The 20,558-nt window shown below is 40.3% G+C and overlaps 1 protein-coding gene across 1 annotated transcript in view; it reads left to right on the forward strand.

Annotated features, from left to right (window-relative positions):
• The first annotated feature begins 279 nt into the window (after positions 1 to 279).
• Positions 280 to 20,558, forward strand: part of JAML (junction adhesion molecule like) — a 28,616-nt gene continuing 8,337 nt past the window's right edge. The window contains 5 exon segments of the mRNA XM_027835677.1: positions 280 to 1,034; positions 1,668 to 1,729; positions 7,217 to 7,387; positions 9,783 to 9,998; positions 11,535 to 11,684. Coding sequence (XP_027691478.1) covers positions 1,687 to 1,729; positions 7,217 to 7,387; positions 9,783 to 9,998; positions 11,535 to 11,684 — 580 coding nt within the window. The 5' untranslated portion in view covers positions 280 to 1,034; positions 1,668 to 1,686.

Genomic DNA, 20,558 nt, shown 5'->3' on the forward strand with positions numbered 1-20,558 from the left:
TTCACTCTGTATTACTTTTTATGACTTTATAGATTTCTTTGAATTCTTTATATTTATCATTTTTAAAGTGCAGAACTATTCCATTATATCCTCATGTTGTTGTTCAGTTGTTTCAGTCATGTCTGACTCTTTCTGATCCCATTTGGGATTTTCTTGGCAGAGATACTGCCATTGCCTTCTCCAGTTCATTTTTACAGATGAGGAAAATGAGGCAAACAGGGTTAAGTGATTTGCCTAGGGTCACACAGCTAGTAAGTGTCTGAGGTCATATTTGAACTCAGGTCTTCCTGACTCCAGGCCTGGCACTCCATTCAATGTACTACCTAGTTGCCTTATATCCTTATACTATTTATTCAACCACTCCCCAGTTGTTGGGCACATTGCTTCTATTATTTTGCTATTCTAGTGTACTTTGTAGTAGTTTACAACGTGGTAGTAAATGATGCTGTAACTTATATCATCTCAATTGGGAGAATAACTCTACAAGGAAGGTAGGACAGGTATTATTCTGCACTTGTCTCCTTCCCACTACTCCCCCCTCCCTATTTTACATGATGAAACTGAAGGTCAGAGACAGTGTCCCCCAAGGAGTAAGTAGCAGAGCCAGGACCAGAACCTTTTGTCTTCTGACTTTGAGACCAGAGTTCTTTTTGCTACTTCGTGATACCCCTTTTTGTATGGCCTTCTGGTATAGTTTGCTGGTTTTTTTCTGATGACAGTAGAGTTAAGAATTAGAAAATGAAATTGCAAACTTCCAGGTGATCCTTTCTTGCTCAGATGTGGGTTATGAATAAAGCCAGACATGATATGAGAGCCAGACTTATCAGAGCAAAGATGACCAACAGTTCCTCTATCTTCATATGTCCTTTCATCTTACCCTATTTATGTGGTGTGTTCTCCTGCTGGCAGAGGATGACCTCCCCTTCCATTGTGAGAAATAGAAAATAGATCTGACTGAGACCAATAGCCTCATGTGAAGTTGAATGGTGTAGAGGAATCATCCTCTTGGGACCTGAGCCCTTCCAGAGGAGCTGGTAGGTAGGGTGAAGTTTGGACTGCATTGTTGATTTGGACAACCTTCTGTCTGTTCCCTGACTAATTTCCTCTCTTCCATTACCAGTCTCTTGTAACAGATTGTCCCAGCCACCTCATGTGGCTGCACTGTTACATGGATGGAATTAAGTGAATTAGGACTTTTGTCCTTCTATATCCATCTCCTGCTCTGTTTGCATGCCCTACCCCTTCTTCTTTGGTTTTGGTAAGGTGGGGATGGGAGTAGAGGAAGACCTAGACTTGTAATATCATAAATGTGGGGAGCTTCTAAAATGGCGACTCTTCTGTCCCTGTAGATTGGCAACTCTTCTTTGACCAAATGGCTTGTTCATGGGCACACAATCATGTGTCCAAGGGGAACTTGAACCCAATTCTTCTTGACTCCAAAGTTGGCACTCTATCATTCACTTTTTCATGATGCTTAAATAAAGTTTCCAATTCATTTGAGAAGACAGATGAGAATTTCAAGGCTATATAGTCAGTGCTTTTGAATGTGAAATTGTTAGGCTTCATTGGATTGCATTTAGTATTGTCACCCCAATGTCAATATACAGTTGATTGCTGTCCATTCTCTTGAAGTAGACTTTAAACTTTTCTTTGTTTTTATTTTGAAGGTTGAAAAAAGGCAGAAAAATGTTTTATCCATTGGAACTCAAATTGATAGCTATGTTGCTGGGTAAGTAAAGACAGAGGGTATAAATGTGAGGCTTCATTTCTTATAAATCTTATTCAATTTCTTCTAAAACCAGTTTTGTTTTCAGTTCTCTTTGTGTTTTAAAAGGAACCAACAATTTTGCTCTTTGCAATTTTGTTGAGAAATTTGTCCTAAAATACATTGGACCAATTCTTTTTTGGAATGATGTTTCAGTCTCTATTCCATGAAGAGTAGAGTAACCTACTTCCTATTGGATATTCTGGGAGCCCATTATATGACATTTTCATTATAGTATTCAGGGAGATGGCATGATATATATACATGGAAAGTTGCTGATCTTGCTGTCAGCAGACCTAAGTTTGAATACTTGTCTTAATACTTATTATTGATGTGACTTTGGATAAATTATTTAACCTTTTTGAGCTTCAATTTTCTTATCTGTAAATGGAAATAATAATTCTTAAGTTACTTATTCTTCAAGGTTATTGGAAGAAAGTGATTTGTAAACTTAAATCGCTATATATACATATATCAGCATTATTATTATTGTTTTTAAAGGATTGTTTTTAAGCTGTGGCAGTCTAATTTTTTTTCAGAAGTGTAGGTCAGAGAAGGTACTGAAGTTGATGGAAAAAGTAATAATAATCTAGGTTTAGATTCTTAAATCTGATCTCTAAAAATGGTTTTAGAGATGGTGTGGGTGAGGGACCTTGGGTTCCACTAGTCTTAGTCTTTTCTTCTTTTTTCATTCTTTTTTTTCTATTTGCTTCATGGCTTTGCAGGGAGAGAGAATGCTTTTGCTCCATATACTCCCTCCTTGATGCCCGGGTCTTAAGTGTATATATGTGTTTTCGTAGGTGTATGAATGCCTCTTGCTTTCTGAAGTTATGAAAACTGGGCCATTATCTGACTTAGTATGTCACCCACAGCAGAGGCCTTCACCTGTGGATGTGAGGCACAACCATATTCAAACACAAAGGCTGTGCCTTAGAGAATGTGTGTGTCAGGGAAATGGATCTAGGGGGGATCTTGTGTGTGACCTGTGGGAAAACCTGAGGCTTTTGAACTATTTTGGCTGGGCATGGAGGAGCAGTGGCCTCAACTCTAAGAAATTCTGCCTAGTATTCTGGCTTGCGTAGCCTACTTTTGGGGAAGTAGCCCCCATCCAAGGTGAGAAGTATCTTTTTCTCTGCAGCTGCTTACTAATATTTTTCTGTAAAAGTTCATCCTTCAGTCTCAGGTTTTATCTCTGGCTTTTCTCCTGCTGCTGTTAACCTTTGGTAGATCTTCACTTAAATGCTTTAGATAGGCCACTCTTTAAGATGACCAAAGGGGAGGGAGCAGCAAAGCCCAGCTCTTGCACAACTCCTACAGCAAGGATTGATCAAGAAATGCAGGGAGAACTACAGTTAGTGCATTTTGCCAGCCCAGGTCTGTACAAAGAGACAGGCAGAAACCTTTGGGATCTAAGGAAGCAATCCAGACAGAAAAGCCCAGCCTAGCCATAAAGTTGCCTGAAGATTTTGCAGTTTCTGACAAAAGGTGAGCCTGGAAAACTTGGAATCTGATGCACTTTGTGCTAGGGACCTGGATCAGGGCCTAACCCAAGAAACATGGAGCCTGCAGCTATGTTACTTTGACCCCAAACCAGGGCTCAGAAGCTTGCTGGACTCTGATGGGGAAGGCAGCTATCAGGGCATGCTTTGGATCAAACCATTTCATGTAGATTGCCCTGGCACTTAGGCACCTTTACCACAGTGCCCATCACCCAGACACCAAGATAATACAAGACAGTACCAAAGAAGGCCTCACCATTCCATCAAGAGGTACACAGAACCTGACGCCAGCTCAAAGTCCCAGTTCATGAAGAAAGGCTGCAGAAATGAGTAAACAGAAGAAAATAAAAATTAAGAGATGTTATGGAGGGAGAGACACTCAGGAAATAAATCCAGAAGAAGAAAATAACTACATTATCTACAAATATAGCCTGAAAGAAATTTAGATATGTGCCACAAGCTATGCTGGAATTCCTAGAAAAAATGAAGCAAAGAATTAAAAAATGATACCAGAACTGAAATGAGAGCTCTACAGAACAGACAGCATAATATAGGAGGAAAAAAAAATGCTATTGATCAGAGGTGTCAGTCATACAGTCTGTGGACCACATGTGACCCACAACACTCCTGAGTTTGGACTGAACCAGATTAAAATGTAATTGGAGTACGTTTAGCAAAATAAGCAAAAGTACAATAAAACATGGATAATAGTACTTTGAAACTAAGCCACTATGTAGCCTACAGGGATCCCTACGCATAGTTCAGTGGCTTCTATTTCTATTTGAATTTGATACTATGACTACCGATTGTAAAGCAGTATTAAAAATTAGCTTCTTAGATATTTGTTTTAGAAGCAGCCACTCTTGTACTTCTTCTTCTCAAACTCATTCCAAATGTTAATCAACTGGTTAGCTTAAAGCCTTCCCTGCTGGTATTCTTTGGAGATATTTGATTCCTTTCAAAAGAATTCATTCTATCATGTTTAGATGTTGGGGTCCCTACTGCTGGGGAGGAAGTTAAATATCTCTTCTCAGGGAGAAGATCCTGGATGAAAAGATTGGCATATTGATTTTGTTTATTTTCATGTGGCTTTGTTTGGCTTTTCTTCAAGCTGAATTGAGCAGGATCTATATCTAGTTATAACCTAGTCTATGGCTTTGTGCCTGTGTTACTCTCCTTTCCCTCCCTTGCATTTTTTCCCTGACCTTATTCATTTGTAGAGATGCTGGGCTGTGAAATGTGAAATACCAACTTGTCTAATGGCGTTCTCTGTTATTGGCCTCGAAATACTCTGTGCAGCTTATGATGCACCTGGGGGAAGACAACAGGCAGTTGGAAGGGCCCACCAACTGGGAAGTCAGTGGCTGGGGGGGGCGGGGCAGAAGAGGGTAAACAAAAGGCCCAGTCAGGGAAGAGCATGTATGCTTGGCCAAATAGCAAGGAATCCTATGATCTGTCCTGAAGCTAGAATCAGCCAGCAAGTCTTATAACTTTTTAAAAGAATAGAGGTTAAAAAAAAAAAACAACAACCCGTGATTTGGCTTTTTTAGATTAAGGAACCAGTGGTTTTTTGACCAAGAGCAAGAATTGTAATTTTCCACTTCTGTTTATTAGATGTGGCCACACAAGTAGGTGATCAGAAAGTTGGGTTTCCCCTGTTTTCTTTTAGTACACGCACGGGGTATTTATTATGTAAGTCTGGCAGTTGGCATTTTATGATTTATTCAAGTCCATCACGTCTCTTTTAAATGCCTGCTGTGTGTAGAGCATTGTGCTAGGCGCTGGGGGATGTATCATGTGTAGCTGGAAGCTGTAACCTGCTTTCATGAGGCTTGTAAGTCCACAGCATACACATATAAATACATAACTAATATGAAATTTGTACAACTAATACAAATAACTAACATAAATAACATGTAAAATCTAATACCATTATTACATAAGTGCGTATGAGAAGCACAAGCACAGTCCTTGCATAAATATTATGGCACATTTCTTTTCACTTAACCCAGGTTGGGTGACTACTTTCTATAGGAAGTAATTGTTAATCCCATTTAATTCTAGTGCCTTTATTCTGATGATCATTTTCTATTTATACTGTACATAGCTTGTTTGTACTTGGTTATTTGCTTGTTTTCTCCCCGATTAGATTTTTTTCCTTATTTGACCTTATAATTCAAAAAAAATGTTTTTATTGATATCTTTTGTTTCTGACATCACCATAGTATCCCATGTATCCCAGAGAGCCATCTCATATGTCAAATAGCATTTTTTTGGAGAGGAAAAAAAAGTCAGTATAATTGACTGAAAAATTGAAAAAAAAAAAACCTGAAGTGTGCAATGTGTGATATCTGTAGACCTCCCACTACCACAAAAGGGTAGTTTTGGTGTGTCCTCTCATATCTCTTCATTTGAGTACCATTTGATCTTTATAATTTTTTAAATTTACTTTTGATTTTTTAGTATGCACTTGTTCTATCCACTGCTGTATGTAGCCACTGTTTTTACTTTGTAGTTACTATATTGTTTTCTTGGCTCTGCTTCCTTCACTCTGCATCAGTTCATATAGATCTTTCAATGGTTCTCTATATTCATCACACACATCATTTCTCACAGCACAGTAATATTCCATTACCTTCATGTACCACAGTTTTTTGGTGGTTATTCCCCAGTTTCCCAGTTGATGGGCAATGGGCATCTACTTTGTTTGTAATTCTTAGCTATCACAAAAAATGCTGCTATAAATATTTTGGAGCATATGGGGACTTTTTTCCCCTTTATTGTTGGCTTCCTTGGAGAATAATCCCTGTAATAGAGTCTCTGGTTCAAAGGGTGTAAATATTTTGGTCACTTTATTTGCATAATTTCAAACTCAGCTCCACCAACGATGTATGAGTATGTCTTTCTTTGCATAACCCCTCCAGCATTGACTGTTACCATTTTTGGAAATTTTTGCCAATATGTGGGGTGTGAGGTAAAACTTTAGGATTGTTTTGATTTGCATTTCTCTTATTATTAGTGATTTGGACCATTTTTTTCATGTGGTTATATAATTTTTCTTTTGAGAACTGTTTGTTCATATCCTTTGACTGTCTATTGGGGAATGGCTGTTAGTCTTACATATATTTATTGTTTATGTATCTTGGATACCGAACTTTTATCAGAGAAATTTGATACAAAGATCTTTTCCCATTTGACCACTTTCCTTCTTATCGTAGATGCATTAATTTGTCTGTGCAGAAGCAGATGTTGGTCTAAGCCTAATTTCTACCAGACTGCTTTCCAGTTTTCCTAGCATTTATTATCAAATAGGGAGTTTTTTTATGTTTTCCCCTTTATCAAATGCAGGGTTAATGATTTCTGTTGTTTTGGAATCTCCCTTGCCTAGGCTGTTTCATTGATCTCTCTATTCTTTAACCAACACCAGATGGTTTTGATGTTCTCCCATTAGATCAATTCCTTGAGAGAAGGGGGGTAGGAAAAGGGAATTAGCATTTATATAGTACCTACTATGTGCCATTCACTGTGGTTAAGCATTTTACCAAAATTACCTCAGTTGATCCTCACAACAGCCCTGCAAGGTAGGTGTTATTACTATCCCTATTTTGTAGTTGAGGAAATGGACAGAGACAAGTGATTTGCTCACATTACACAGCTAGTAAGTGTCTGAGGCTGGATTTGAATTAAAGGATTCCTGACTCTAGGCCCAGCACTCTGTTTACTTTTCTTTGTATCCTCAGTGCATATCATGCTATCTAGCACATAGTAGGTGCTTAACAAATGTTTATTGACTGACTGGAAAGTATTTCACTTAACCTTGTTGGCTCCATTTTTGTTTCGAATGAGAGAGCTCTTCTTAGGAGGGAGGTATATTGTACTTGGTGGCAAACCTTTATTTCTCCTGATTAAGTTGTCCATTTAAACTTTTTCTCCTTGCCCTTGAATTTTTTAGGTTGTATGTGCGGTCTAAATGACATGGTTGTTTCTTCCCCTGAACTGATGGCACGTGTGGGTGACTCAGCCCTGCTGGGCTATGTTTTACCAAGCAATGTGAAGAAACAGGTGACTAAAGTGGACTGGATGTTCTCCTCGAAGGAGCCGAGGTAATGAGAAGGGAGAAGTGGTGCCTGATAGGGATTCCTCCAGCTGAGGGTTATGCAGCAGTGGGGACAGGGAGAGAGTTCAGTTGCTTAGGAAAGTGGCTTCCAATTTTACAACTTTGTGGAAAATAAAACCAGTGCACCACATTTCTAGAATGGCGTGGAAAGGGAAAGTCATTGTAGTCTGACAAATAGAATAGCCTTTCTAGGTGGTACAGTGGCTAGAGCACAGGGCCTGGGGTCAGGACGGCCTGAGTTTAAATTTGGCCTCAGGGTATGACCCTGGGAAGTCATTTAATCTCAGTTTCCTCAACTCTAAAATGGGTATAATGGTACCCCCTACCTCCCAGGGTAGTCATGAAGATCAAGTGAGATAATATTTGAAAAGCACTTTGCATAGTGCCTGGCTCCGAGGAGGTACTTAATAAATCTTTTTTCCCTTCCCTTCTCCTGTGGGATACTTTAGAGATTTAAATTTATTGACAGAACCCACAAATGCAGAAGTTCCTGGTTAAGTCAGTGACCACTCTGGGGATAGTTACATTAGGGCCCAGATTTGTGACACAGGATTCTTATGACATATGCAAAATTTTGAAAGAAAACCACAAAGTAGAGGTCATGGCTGCAGGATGTCTTGTCTTCATCTTCTCCCTTGAATTTTCTTTTTAGAAGAATGGAGATCATTTGAAGGGCGGGCGGGGGGTGGTGAGACAGAGAGAGAGAGGAGAGAGAGAGTGTGTGTGTGTGTGTGTGTGTGTGTGTGTGTGTGTGTGTGTGTGTTGGGAGGTATATAAGGGTGAGTTTGTAGATCTTAGTCAGGGCAGACATTGGGGTGGTGTATGTGTGCGCAGGCTCCTGCAGACCTGGGGTGAGGGGTAAAGGTGAGAAAGGCTGGCCTATGGCTTGGTGTATGCAGCCTTCCTTCTGTTAGAAGACCCTTCTGCTGGGTTAGGAGGAAAAATGGCCCCTCCCAGATGGCTCATTAACATAAGCATTTTCTTTTTTTGTTATTCTTAATTTGAGAAACATCAATAAACATGTACATTTCAATATATAAAGAATAGAGACTCTGTGGTATAGGTATAGGGCAGTAGATTTGGAGTCTGGAAGACCTGGATTCAAATCCTGTCTCAGATACTTATTTGCTGTGTGAGCCTGGGCAAGTCACTTAATCTTTTTTGTACCTCAGTTTCCTCATCCCTAAAATGAAGGGGTTGAACTCAGTGGCCTTATAGCTCCTTTCTAGCTCTAAATATATGATCCTGAGGTTCTAAGATTGTATAGGAAACCTTTGATCTCTATTATGTATGGCTTGTTTTTTTAAAAATATATAATAAATTCATTGTACTAGTTTCAGAGCGATTTTGCTTGTCTGTGTCTTCCTCTGACTACTTTCTGTTCTCTTCTGGTTATTTTTAAAAATACTTCATTGAGACACTTTTCTTTGTTTTGGCATCACTATCACTCTTCCCCCCAGTACACCTCAACCACAAACATTTTAAAATCTTCCCTTATAACAAATAAGCACAGTTAAGTAACACACATTCATACATTGGCTTTGTCCAAAAACACATTTGTCGTTTTGCCCCTCTAGACCATCAGCTCTGCGTCCAGAGCTGGGAGTCACGTTTGATTCCCAATCAGTCCTCTGGAGTGATAGCATGGGCATTTTCTCACATAACCACTACGGTCACTTTGTGCAGAGGACCCAGGGTTCTGTGGAAACAGTTCAGCAGGAGAGGGATGGGGTTTAGGTTGGCTCCATGATACTCAGGGGTCCTGAGTTTCATTCCTTATGTTCTTTCTGTGCCTTACTTTCTCATCCAATAGGAAGAGTGATCTAACTTGACTGCTAGAGGACTGTAGGATTACAGGACACCAGGTGGGGTGGGGATATTTTGGGGAAACCCTCTAGCAAAGAGAATGGCATTTTAGACTTCTAGAGCAGAAGCTATCACTGCAGTGGTTATGTACCTGCCTCACCAGAAAATATCATATGTTGTCTTAGATCAGGGTGGGGAATCTGCAGCCTTGAGGTCACATGTGGCCCTCTAGGTCCTCAAGTACAGTCTTCTGACTGAATCCAAACTTCACAGAACAAATCCCCTTAATAAAAGAATTTGTTCTGTAAAACTTGGACTCAGTCAAAGGCTGCACCCGAGGACCTAGAAGGCCACATGTGGCCTCAAGGCTGCAGGTTCCCTACCCCTGTTTTAGACTGTAGGCAGCTGATGGGCAGGGGCAAAGGTTTATTTCAGTGCTAGATTCTGGACAGAGCCATGCATTAGGTGTATAATAAAAGTTTTCTGATGATAATGATTGATTATCCACAGACAGCAACAGGCATCTGTGCCCGTAAAACCCCAGACTTGGCACAGCTCATCTTTTGACTTTCTCTGACTCTGCATCACCTCCTAGTGCTATGTTACTTTGCCAACCTCAGTGTGCCTGTGGGGCACTTCAAGGATCGTGTGCACTTGGTGGGGAAACTCTCAGAAAACGATGGCTCCATTTTGCTGCAGAATGTGAGAGAGGCTGATCAAGGAGTCTACACCTGTGAGATCCAGGTCCACAAAGAGACAGCTGTTTTTAAGAAGACAACCATGCTGCGAGTAGTCCCAGCTAAGCTCACAAGTATGTGAATGTTTGGTCATGGGGAGAGCTTAACCTAAGGGGCAGGAGGCCTGGGGATAAGGGGCAAAATTTGGTCAGTCAGCCATACTGATGCCTTGCCCACTGTGTTGGGAAAATTGAGTCTTCCCAATGGATGGTGGTGGCAGGGGAAATATGGGGAAGATGGACAATGCAGGATCTCTCTTGGAGAGTGTTTACTATCATTAACAATAATGGTTGACATTTATGTAGCATTTGAAAATTGGCAAAGTACCTTATATATGTTACCTCATTTAATCTTGACAACCAACCTGTGAGGTGGGCACTGTAGGTATTATCCAAGAAAGATCAACTTCATAAGCATAAGATGGCAGAGACACATGACTAGATAGCAGTTTGAAGAAGTTTGGGGGATTTTAGAGGACGCCAAACTCAATATGAGACAACAGTGTGACATGGCAGTCAAAAAAGCAAATGCGATTTCAGGCTGCATTGAGAGAAGCCTACAGTCTAGGACCTAGGACTAGGCAATGGTAATAGTCCTGCTTCTTCCTGGTGAGTCCACATTTCAAATATTAGGTTCCATTCTGGGTACCACGTTTTAGGAAGGACATTGATAAGCTGGGGAGTGCCTAGAGGCACACAACTAGGATAGTGAAAGACCTTGAAATCGTGTCATTTGAGGATCTGTTGCAAGAAATGGGAATATTTTGCCTGGAGAAGAGAAGATTTAGGGGGGAATTTGATAGCTGTCTTGCAAGTATTTGAAAAGGGTAATCACATGGAAGAGGGATTATAGAATCCTTTTGTGTGGTCCTATAGGCCAGAGTTGGGATGAATGGATAGAAATTGCAAATGAATAGATTTAGGTTGTTATACTGACCTTTTGACAATTAGAGCTATTAAGGTAGAATGAGTTACCTTGGGAGACACTGATTGCCTTTCTGTAGAGGTCTTCAAACAGAGGCTAAATGACCACTTATGAATATAGCAAGAGCTTTCTTCTTGCTGGTTAATAGCACTGTCTGTAGACCCAGTAATATTAAATTGTGACTAAAGAAAGGAGAAGTTAGGGATGAGCATGATAAGAAACACAGTCTTCAGATTTAAATCTTAATGCCATAGATTTAAGAATATTTAGACACAGTCCTGTTAGGAACAGAGTGGCCAGTGTTGGAGAGCACAAGATTCTAAGTCTGTGGGAAGGCTTGAATAAATAGCCTGGCAAGCCATTAAGAAAAGATGATGTTGCTGGTGGTAGTAGAAAATTAAGCCCCTCCCCCCCTTCCTTTCTACTTCTAACCCATACTTTGGGGATGAGTAAGTAGGATTAGACTTTAGGTCCGAAACTGGTCAAGAACTACTGTCCTAATAATGTAATCTGGGGTGGAAGTTGGCCTACCTCCCTGTTCCTAGCTACTCATTAAATATTTGCTGAACTGCCTTGGAAATACCAGTGTCTGAACTCACAGCAAGCAAAGAGTATGATTCTTGAGGAAGAGAGTCTTAAGAAGCGTCTAACACCAGCTCTCTGTATTGTTTGTGTCTGTCCTCAAGCACTGAAGCTCACAGGTGCCTTCAGAACTGATGTGCTGAGTAACTATCAGCATGTGATCATCGTAGGGATTGTTTGCTTTGCCATCATACTGCTTGCCATCCTGGGAGTGACCATGAAGAGGAGTCATCGCCACCACAGGTATAGGAACAGTCATATTAAGCACTAAGATAGTGTTGGATGGATGCTGAACCTGCCTTGGGCCTTTCTTCCTCTTCTCCATTCTTGGGTAAAGAGCTCCTATTTAATAGCTGTTCTTTCTGCTATTGAGTGACCACACATAGGGAAGAGTGACAAAGTCCCGAAAGCATCATCTTCTGTTGGAAGGATCATTTGAAGTTTTGGCATCTCTTGATTAGCTGACTATGAATTATCTGGTTGGTACTTTGATGTGGGCACGCCATGCTGGGTGGACTTTTGCCAGCATTTCCCGCATCATGTGATTGATTACAAAGTTCTTCAGAAAGACCTTGAGAGTGTCCTTGTGACCGCCATGTGAGCACCTTCCTTGCATGAGTTCTCTGTAAAATAGTCTTTGAAGCAAACATACATTAAAGAAGGCACTGTGTTCTATGAGTGAAGCAGAATTGCAATAGCTCAAAAGAAAGACTAGATGCACAGATTTAGAGACATCTCCACCCCAAATGTTCATATGGACTATTTGTGCCTGACTTGTGGTAGAGCATTCCAAACTCATATTGGTCTCTGATCAGCCACAGTCAGACACACTGTACCTTGACTCCAATATAGTGATATCATTATGGTCCTCTTTGAGAATGAAGGACAACAACTATCCATCTGGTTACTAATTATTATTGCCTCCATAAAGTCTTACTCTGAAGCTTCAGCATGGAATGAAGGTGACTGAAAATTCTCACAGCTGGGTTAAAGTCTGAGCTATGGCAGGTTCTGCTGTGATAGAAAGACTTATTTAGGTAAAGGTCCAGTGACAGAATGAGCTTGCTTTCCAAAGATCAGCCCAACTAAGTACAGAGAATTTTATCATCAGAAGATAAATACAACTAAGATAATTCTGTTTTTGACCCTTTGGTTATTGCCAACTGGGTTTTAAAAGAGGAAGACATAGGCTTATCAAAGGCATTCACCCCTGTAATGGAGGATGCTTTTGTTTCTTAAAAAAAAAAAAATGCATTCAGCAAAAATCTGCCTTCTCTCCCTTCCACTTCCTCCTCCCCTCAACCACCATTGAAAAAGAAAGAAAATAACCCCCTCTCACAAACATGTCTAGTTAAGCAAAACAAATATCTGCATTGGCCATGTCTCTCCCTGTAAAAACATTCATTCTATACTCTTGAATCCTTTACCTTTCTATCAGGAGGTGGATAGCAAATTTCATCATTAGTCCTCTGGAATTGTGTGGTTGGTCATTATACTGATCAGAATTCCCAAGTCTTTAAAAGTTGTTTGCCTTTATAATATTATTGCCATTATATAAATTGTTCTCCTGTTGCTGCTCATTCCACTTGGTATTAATTCATACAAATATTCCCAGGTTTTTCTGAAACTATCCCCTTCTTTGTTTCTTACAGCACAATAGTATTCTATCATATCATATATGTACATGATATATGTGATTATATGATATATACAATACAATGTACATGTACAAGTGTTCATACCTATGTGCGCATATAAACACAGCATACCTGTATGTGTACACATACACACAGCATACATATATGTACACATACCTATATACACACATGTATACACACACATATACATATGCATACTGTCATAAATATATGTGTGTAGCTATGTCTATATATCTTATTCAGCCATTTCCCAATTCGTGAGCATCCTCCCACCCAAGCTTCCAATTCTTTGCCTCCACAGAAGTTGGTTTTTCTCAGGACTAATCCCTCCCTTAATCTACCTTCCCTCTCATTCTGCTTTCTCCTCTTTTTCTCTTGTTTTCCTATTGAGATGTATTTCTGTACCCAATTGTGTGTTTGTTTTTTCTTTCTTTGACCAGTTCAGTTGAGAATGAGATTATGTGTTAGCTGTTCCCTCCACCCCTTCTTCTTTGTTTTTATAGAATCCTACCATCCACACCCCAGTTATGTGACATAAGTTCCCCTAACTTTCCTCTCTTTTTTCCTCTCTACTGTATTCCTCTTCCTCTCCCTTTCTATTCTTTAAAATCATATAGTAGAAACACTCCCAGGCCTTCTATCTTAGATTCCCTCTATGCCCTCTGATGATGATGGGATTCTGATGAGACATACATATCATCTCATATTAGAATGTAAACATTTTGTCTTTTTTGGTCCCTTATGATTGTTCACGTTTACTTTTTTGTATTTCTCTTGACCTCTGTGTTTCTACTTCATATTTTCTATTCAGCTCTGGTCTTTTCATTGGGAATGCTTGGAAGTCCTCTATTTTATTAAAGGTCTATTTTTTCCCTATGGAATTATATTCAGTTTTGCTGAGAAAGATATTTATGGCCCTAAGCCTTTGTAGCCTTTGCCTTCTGGAATATTGTATTCCAAGCTCTGGCTTCTGTATAGTAGTAGTTGCTAAATCCTATATGATCCTAACTATAGCTCTTTAGTATTTGAAATCTTTCTTTCTGGCTTCTTGCAGTATTTTTTCTTTTGACCTGGAATCTATGGAGTTGGGCTGTGATCTTCCTTTCATTTTGGAGTTCCTTTCAGGAGGTGACCAGTAGATTCTTTCTATTTCCACTTAGTTCTCTGGGTCTAGAGGCAGCCATGTAGTACAGTGGATAGAGAGCCTGACCTGGACTCAGAAACACCTAAGTTCAAATGAAGCTTCAGATGCTTTCTAGCTGTATGACGCTGGGCAACTTACTTGACAGCCGTCTGCCTTAGTTTACCCATCTGTAAAATGGGAATAATAATAGCATCTACCTCCCAGGATTATTATGAGGACCAAATAAGATAAGATTTGCAAACCTTAAAGTGCTATATAAAACCTAGTGATGGTGATGAAGAAGAAGAGGAAGAGAAAGAGATGATGATGATCTATCTAGATAATTTTCTTTCATGATTTATTGAAATCTGATTTCAGAGCTCTTTTTTCTTCCTTTTCTTTTGTTTTTTTTTTGGTCAAGACTTTCAGGTAGTCTAGTGGTTCTTAAATTACCTCTCCCTGGTCTGTTTTCCAGGACAGTTTTTGTTATGATATACCTTAGATTTCCTTCTATTTTTTTTCCACTCTTTTGACTTTGTTTTCTTTCTTATTGTCCCATGGAATCATTAGCTTCTATTTGGTCCATTCTGATTTTCAAGGAGTTTATTTCTTGGGTAAGGGTTTATACCTCTTGTGCTAACCTGTTAATTCTCTTTCTACTTCTTTCATTCATAACCCTCATTTCTTAATTTTTTCCTCTAAATCTCATTTCATTTATTAAAAACCATTGCTAAACTCTTTTTTAAAACTCTTGCTTTGTCTCTTCCAGGAATTCTAGTTAACTTTGTACTTAAATTGTGTTTTTTCTTTGAGATTTTTCAGTCATTTTCTCTTTCAGGGTCTATATTCTGAGCATCCCTGTAACCACAATGAAGTAGCTTTTTATGGTGAGGTTATTTTTTTGTTTACTCATTTTCCCAGCTTGTTTCCTGACTTTAGGTTTTACATTAGGGGTATGCACACTTTTGGAGGGAATTTCTGGGCTGGTCCTGTTGGTGCTTTCTTGGGGTACTCAATGTTGTGTTATTCCAAGATCCAAGTCAGACTGGAAACCTGCATACTTTTGGTGTCCCCAAAGTGGTGTGATCCAGGGCAGAGTCTGATTATTGTCTCCCTGATATGAGCTCTGCAAGTTCCTGACTTGAGTTTGGGTCTGAACAATAGGCTGGTGGACCTGCAATTTTTGGAATTTCAGTAGATTACTTCTAAACTCAGCCACTATCAGCCATTTGGAAAGCTCTGTTAGTACAGTGATGGAGCTATAGTCTTCCCTTTGGTCTAGGATTCCCACCCTTGTTATTCTATCACAGGCTTTATACTGGGCTAGAAGCTGAAGCTGAGACCCCACTCATTCCTGGGGTCCAAGCCACACAGGTGCTACTTGCTTCTGAACTGGCACCTTGATCAGAACACACCTGAAGACCCTTACCCACTCTTCTCCCTGGAACACCATGCTTAGGCACAGTTCCCCTCCTCAGTTTGTTCTGGATGTACAATTCAGAGCTAAGTAGTGACAGAGGTGCCAATTGGCACCTGTTCACGTGCCCTTTACAAATTTAGGCTCTTCTCTGCTGGATCCAGGATCTCTTCTTCTTTTTTTAAAATTAATTAATCTATTTTTAGTTTTCAACAATCACTTCCATAAGCTTTTAAGTTTTAAATTTTCTCCTCCTCCATCCTCACCTCCCTCCCCAAGATGGCGTGCAATCTGATATAGGCTCTGCATATACATTCCCATTTTCACATTAGTCATGTTGTAAAGAAGAATTACAACCAATAGGAGGAACCACAAGAAACAAGAAACAAAACAGAAGAAAAAAAAAAGAGCAGATAGTATGCTTTGATCTGCATTCAAACTCCATAGTTCTTTCTTTGGGTGTGGATAGCATTTTCCATCATGAGGCTTTTGGAGATGTCTTAGATCCTTGCATTGCTGAGAAGGGCTAAGTCTATCAAAGTTAGTCATTGTACAATGTGGCTGTTACTGTGTACAACGTTCTCCTGGTTCTGCTCACTTCACTCAGCATCAGTCCATACAAGTCTTTCCAGATTTTTCTGAAGTACGTCTGTTCATCATTTCTTTTTTTTTTTTCCAGCCAAAAACAAGGTTTATTAGAACATCTGTCATATTGGGCAGACTCTTAAGGAGTCTGAACATTAGTAAGCTATTGGCTAGATAAGAATCTGACCAGTGGCTAGATTTTAAGAATCAGAGCAGTGGCTAGATTATAAGAATCAGAGCAGTGGCTAGATTATAAGAATCTAAGCATTTTAAAGGAGATAAGATGGACCTTATATACGGGCGGGATCTAGGACTGGCCAAGTAGTCCATGAGGTAATAGAATTACCAAGGGTGGGAAGTGGCCTGGGGCCATAGGGAAGCAAGGCAAAGGAAGGCCAGGCTTGGTTAATAGAACCAGGAGATTGGGTGTAGCCACAATGAAAGGCCAGTTGATGGGATTATAGTCTCAGGCTAATGCCAGAGATTTGGCCATGTGGGAAAGTCCAGGGTTTTTCCTTTCTGGGGCCCAGATCCCAACCTCATTATTCCCCCCTCAAACAAATGGGACCCAAATTCTTTTGGAGTAAGGGGCAAAGGTCTCAGCTTCTGAAACTGCTTCCTGCTGGCAAGGGGGTGACATTGGCTGGTACTTGCTGTTTGCTACCAACTGTAGGTGAATGGCCTGTAGTCTGGAAGACACAAATCTGACAGAAAAGACTGCAGGGCCCAGATTTAAAACAGGGACTAGATTTAGGGCCCAAATGAGAGAATAAAACATCCTTAGCTCTGTTTGGATTCAGATAATTCAGTTTTCCAACCATGCAGTATCAAATCCACCTCATAGCCAGACTCAGGAATAGCCAAGTGGGTAACATTCCCTTTCAAAGGAACATAATGGGGAAACTGAGCCAGGAGGATCCCGTCTTAGACTGAGGCTAAAATTGTCCTCTCAGCTTTTCCCAATGCTGACTTCCCATAGTATCACTTTCTCTGAGTAGCTTGTGGCATTTCTCTCAGATGGTTGATTATTGATTATCGATGGATTATGACCCATCAGACAACTCAAAATAAAATCCTATGAGCTTTTACCTCAAACAACAAGTTTTACTAATCACAGCTTAGGAAAAACTTTTCCAGGATTTACATCTCAAACTTAAATTTATCCTAATGTAAAATGCCAATCATTAGAGATTTCTGTACATTTGCAAATTCTCAGCAAGCCATACATAACCTAAACAAGCTTTTTGGCTAGTTTACACATTAAAACAATAATCAACAATAGGTAAATTATTTTAGTGGTAACCAAATTATGAAAAGTTGCTTGATATAACTGATACAGAAAGTTCACCAATTTGAAACTTGAAACAAACCCATTACCAATCAGGTGACTTCAGTTTTGTTAAATGCACTTCCAAATTACTTTACACAGAGAATTAACATCTCATCCTTAACAGTTAAAACTAAAAATTTAAAAGAGTGTGCTTACCCAAGTTCAGATGCCAGCCTCTTTACCTTGAGCAGGATGTGCTGAACCTGAGTGATGCTTCCAGGCAAAGGTTGCCCCAGAGCCCAAGGCCATTGTCAGTGGGTCCCATACTGTAGCTGCTGCCCCTCCCCCTTCCTTCCTTTTCCCCAGGTGGGGGAGGGCGAAATCAAAAGTGAGGGGTAAAGGGTGAAACTCTCTTCTCCTATGAGAGGGGTTAACAGATACCCTCTTGACTCAAGTGAAGGGAGTGGGAGAAAAGAGTGACCAGGGTTGTAAAGAGGAGTTCTAAACTCCTTAATGATCAATCACAAAACCTCCAGAATCTGCCAAGATATTTTTAGCTGTTCTAACTTTCCCTGTAACCTCCATGAAGGAGGATTCAGAGGTGTAGAGGGAAGGGAGTAAGTAAGCCTCAGGGAACCAAAAAGCAACTGCAGTTTTCCCCAATTCCCTGGTGCCAAGAGAATTGACAGAATTGGGCATACACTTTCATATAGGGCATCCATCCTTGTCCTCTATGCTGCGGAAGGTGTACACAGGTCCATGGCCTTCAACCGACCCAGTGGACTAAGAGCCTGAGAGCATCAGGCAGAGTACGAGACAGCCTCATAACTGTCTGCCAGAAAAGCCCTCCCAGCCTTGGTGCTTGGAGAGTGACCCCAACTGCAGAGCAAGAAAGAAGGGAAGGGGGTAGGCTTACATACCTTCCAGTTTTGACTGGAGAAGAACTTGGGGTTAGGCAGTTTCCCCGTATGGGCCACCAAAATGATGCGGTTTAGAGCTTTAGGGGTGCTGGAATCCCAAAATCACAACACACTGGTTCTGTCTGAAAGAATTCCACCCAAGCCTTCTTTCAGCCAAAGACAGGGTTTATTCGAACATCCGTCATATTGGGCAGACTCTTAAGAAGTCTGAACATTAGTAAGCTATTGGCTAGATTATAAGAATCTCAGCAGTGGCTAGATTATAAGAATCTGAGCAATGACTAGATTTTAGGAATCAGAACCATAGCTAGATTTTAAGAATCTAAGCCTGTTCATCATTTCTTATAGTACAATAGTGTTCCATTACATTCATAGACAGGATCTCTTCTTGCTCTGGTGCACAGACTCACCCTGCTCTGGGATGCTCCATGTGGTGTACACCTGCCCATATCCCATTTCCTATGTCCACAGAGCACTCTGTTTACTTGTTTCAACTTGGGCTGGAAAAATGACTCAATATGCTTTTTTTTTTTTTGATTTCTTTATCATCATTTGGTCTGCTGTATTTTCTGGATCTTTTTGGAGAAGTTGTAGGGCTGAGTAGGGTGCAGCTCACTGTACTTCTTGCTACCCTGCTGCACTGGCTCAGAGGATGCTTTTCAAAGCGTTCAGATGGAAGATGCTTCTCTTTGTTGATAATGTGCAGATTTTATCAAGCTCCAGAACGATATGGGGGCTCAACAGAGACACGGGATTATTCAAAAGAAATGGGCCTACTGATCCATATGATAAACACTGCATGGACAAGAAATACCTGCTATCCAGACTATGTTATACAATTTGAAGACTAATTTATTGGATTATTCCATCAGCATATATATCTGTGACATGTACTGCAGAGGGACAGTGAGTTGGACCTGGAATTGATGAGGAGGAAGAAAGGGAACTGAATTGCATGTGGGAAATTGCAAAGTGATTAGTAATACCAAGCTACTCCCTAGCACAAAAACGCATTTTAAAAAATATATGCCATCTTGGTTTTGGTGTTTGATTGCGAGTCTTAGAATACCACAATCTCTGCAGGCAACCCAAAGTCAGTAGAGATGCGTGGTGGGTACAAGTAGGTTGTGATCTTGCAAGATGATTTACATGCAGGAAAAGGTGTATCATTCAAGACAAGTATGTTTGTAAAAGAGGGTGGGCCAGTGGTGGTGAGAGCAAGGGGCAAGAGATGGACAACCTGAGAGGAAGACAGACTTTTAGCACGTGAACAAGAACCACACAGGATGAGGTGTGGGTGGGCTGTGATCTGTGTTGTTGGAGCCCATTCAAGACAGTTATTAATGCCAGACTCTCATTGTTTTGCCATTTGTCACACTTAGAGGATGTATACGCCCCATCCCTAATTTGGTGATGTGTATACAGGTTCTGTATTTCCACCTATGCATGCCCTTCTAATCTCCAGACCTGCCTCTCCAACCACCTAATACCCATCATCCTTTGGATGTTTCACTGACATCTTAAATCTAGTGAGCTCATTATCTTTACCCATAAACCAGCTTTTTTTTTTTTAATTCCGACCGTTTATTCTGTTTTCCACGTTTGAAATCTTGGGGCTTCTATTTTTATTATTTTTCTATTTTATTTTTAAAAAGCTAATCATTTATCAAGTTCTATCAGAGGCAGTTAGTTGGCTCAGTGGGTAGAGCAATATGCCTGAAGTCAGCAAGACTTGAGTTCTAATCCTGCCTCAGATACTTACTAGCTAATGTGACCCTGGACAAGTCACTTAACTGCTTCGGTCTGCCCCAGTTTCCTTATTTGTAAAATGGGCCTATTAATACCACCTACTTCTCTGGGTTCTTATGAGGATAGAATGAGATAAGATTCATAAAGCACTTTGCAAACCTTAAAGTGCTACATAAATGTTAGTTGTTCTTGTTAATCTTCCTCATGCACAGATTTGATTATGTTATTCCTCGCTTCAAAAATCTTCTTCAGTGACTTCTTATTGCCTACTGACTGAAGTTCAGATCCCTGCTTGGCATTTAAGGACGCCCCCCAATTTAGGACTGCCCTACCTTGTGTCATTACTCCCTTCTACACACACACACACACACACACACACACACACACACACACACACACACACACA

Source organism: Vombatus ursinus, unplaced genomic scaffold (assembly GCF_900497805.2).
Source record: "Vombatus ursinus unplaced genomic scaffold, bare-nosed wombat genome assembly UNPS02014816.1, whole genome shotgun sequence".
Classification (NCBI taxonomy): domain Eukaryota; kingdom Metazoa; phylum Chordata; class Mammalia; order Diprotodontia; family Vombatidae; genus Vombatus; species Vombatus ursinus.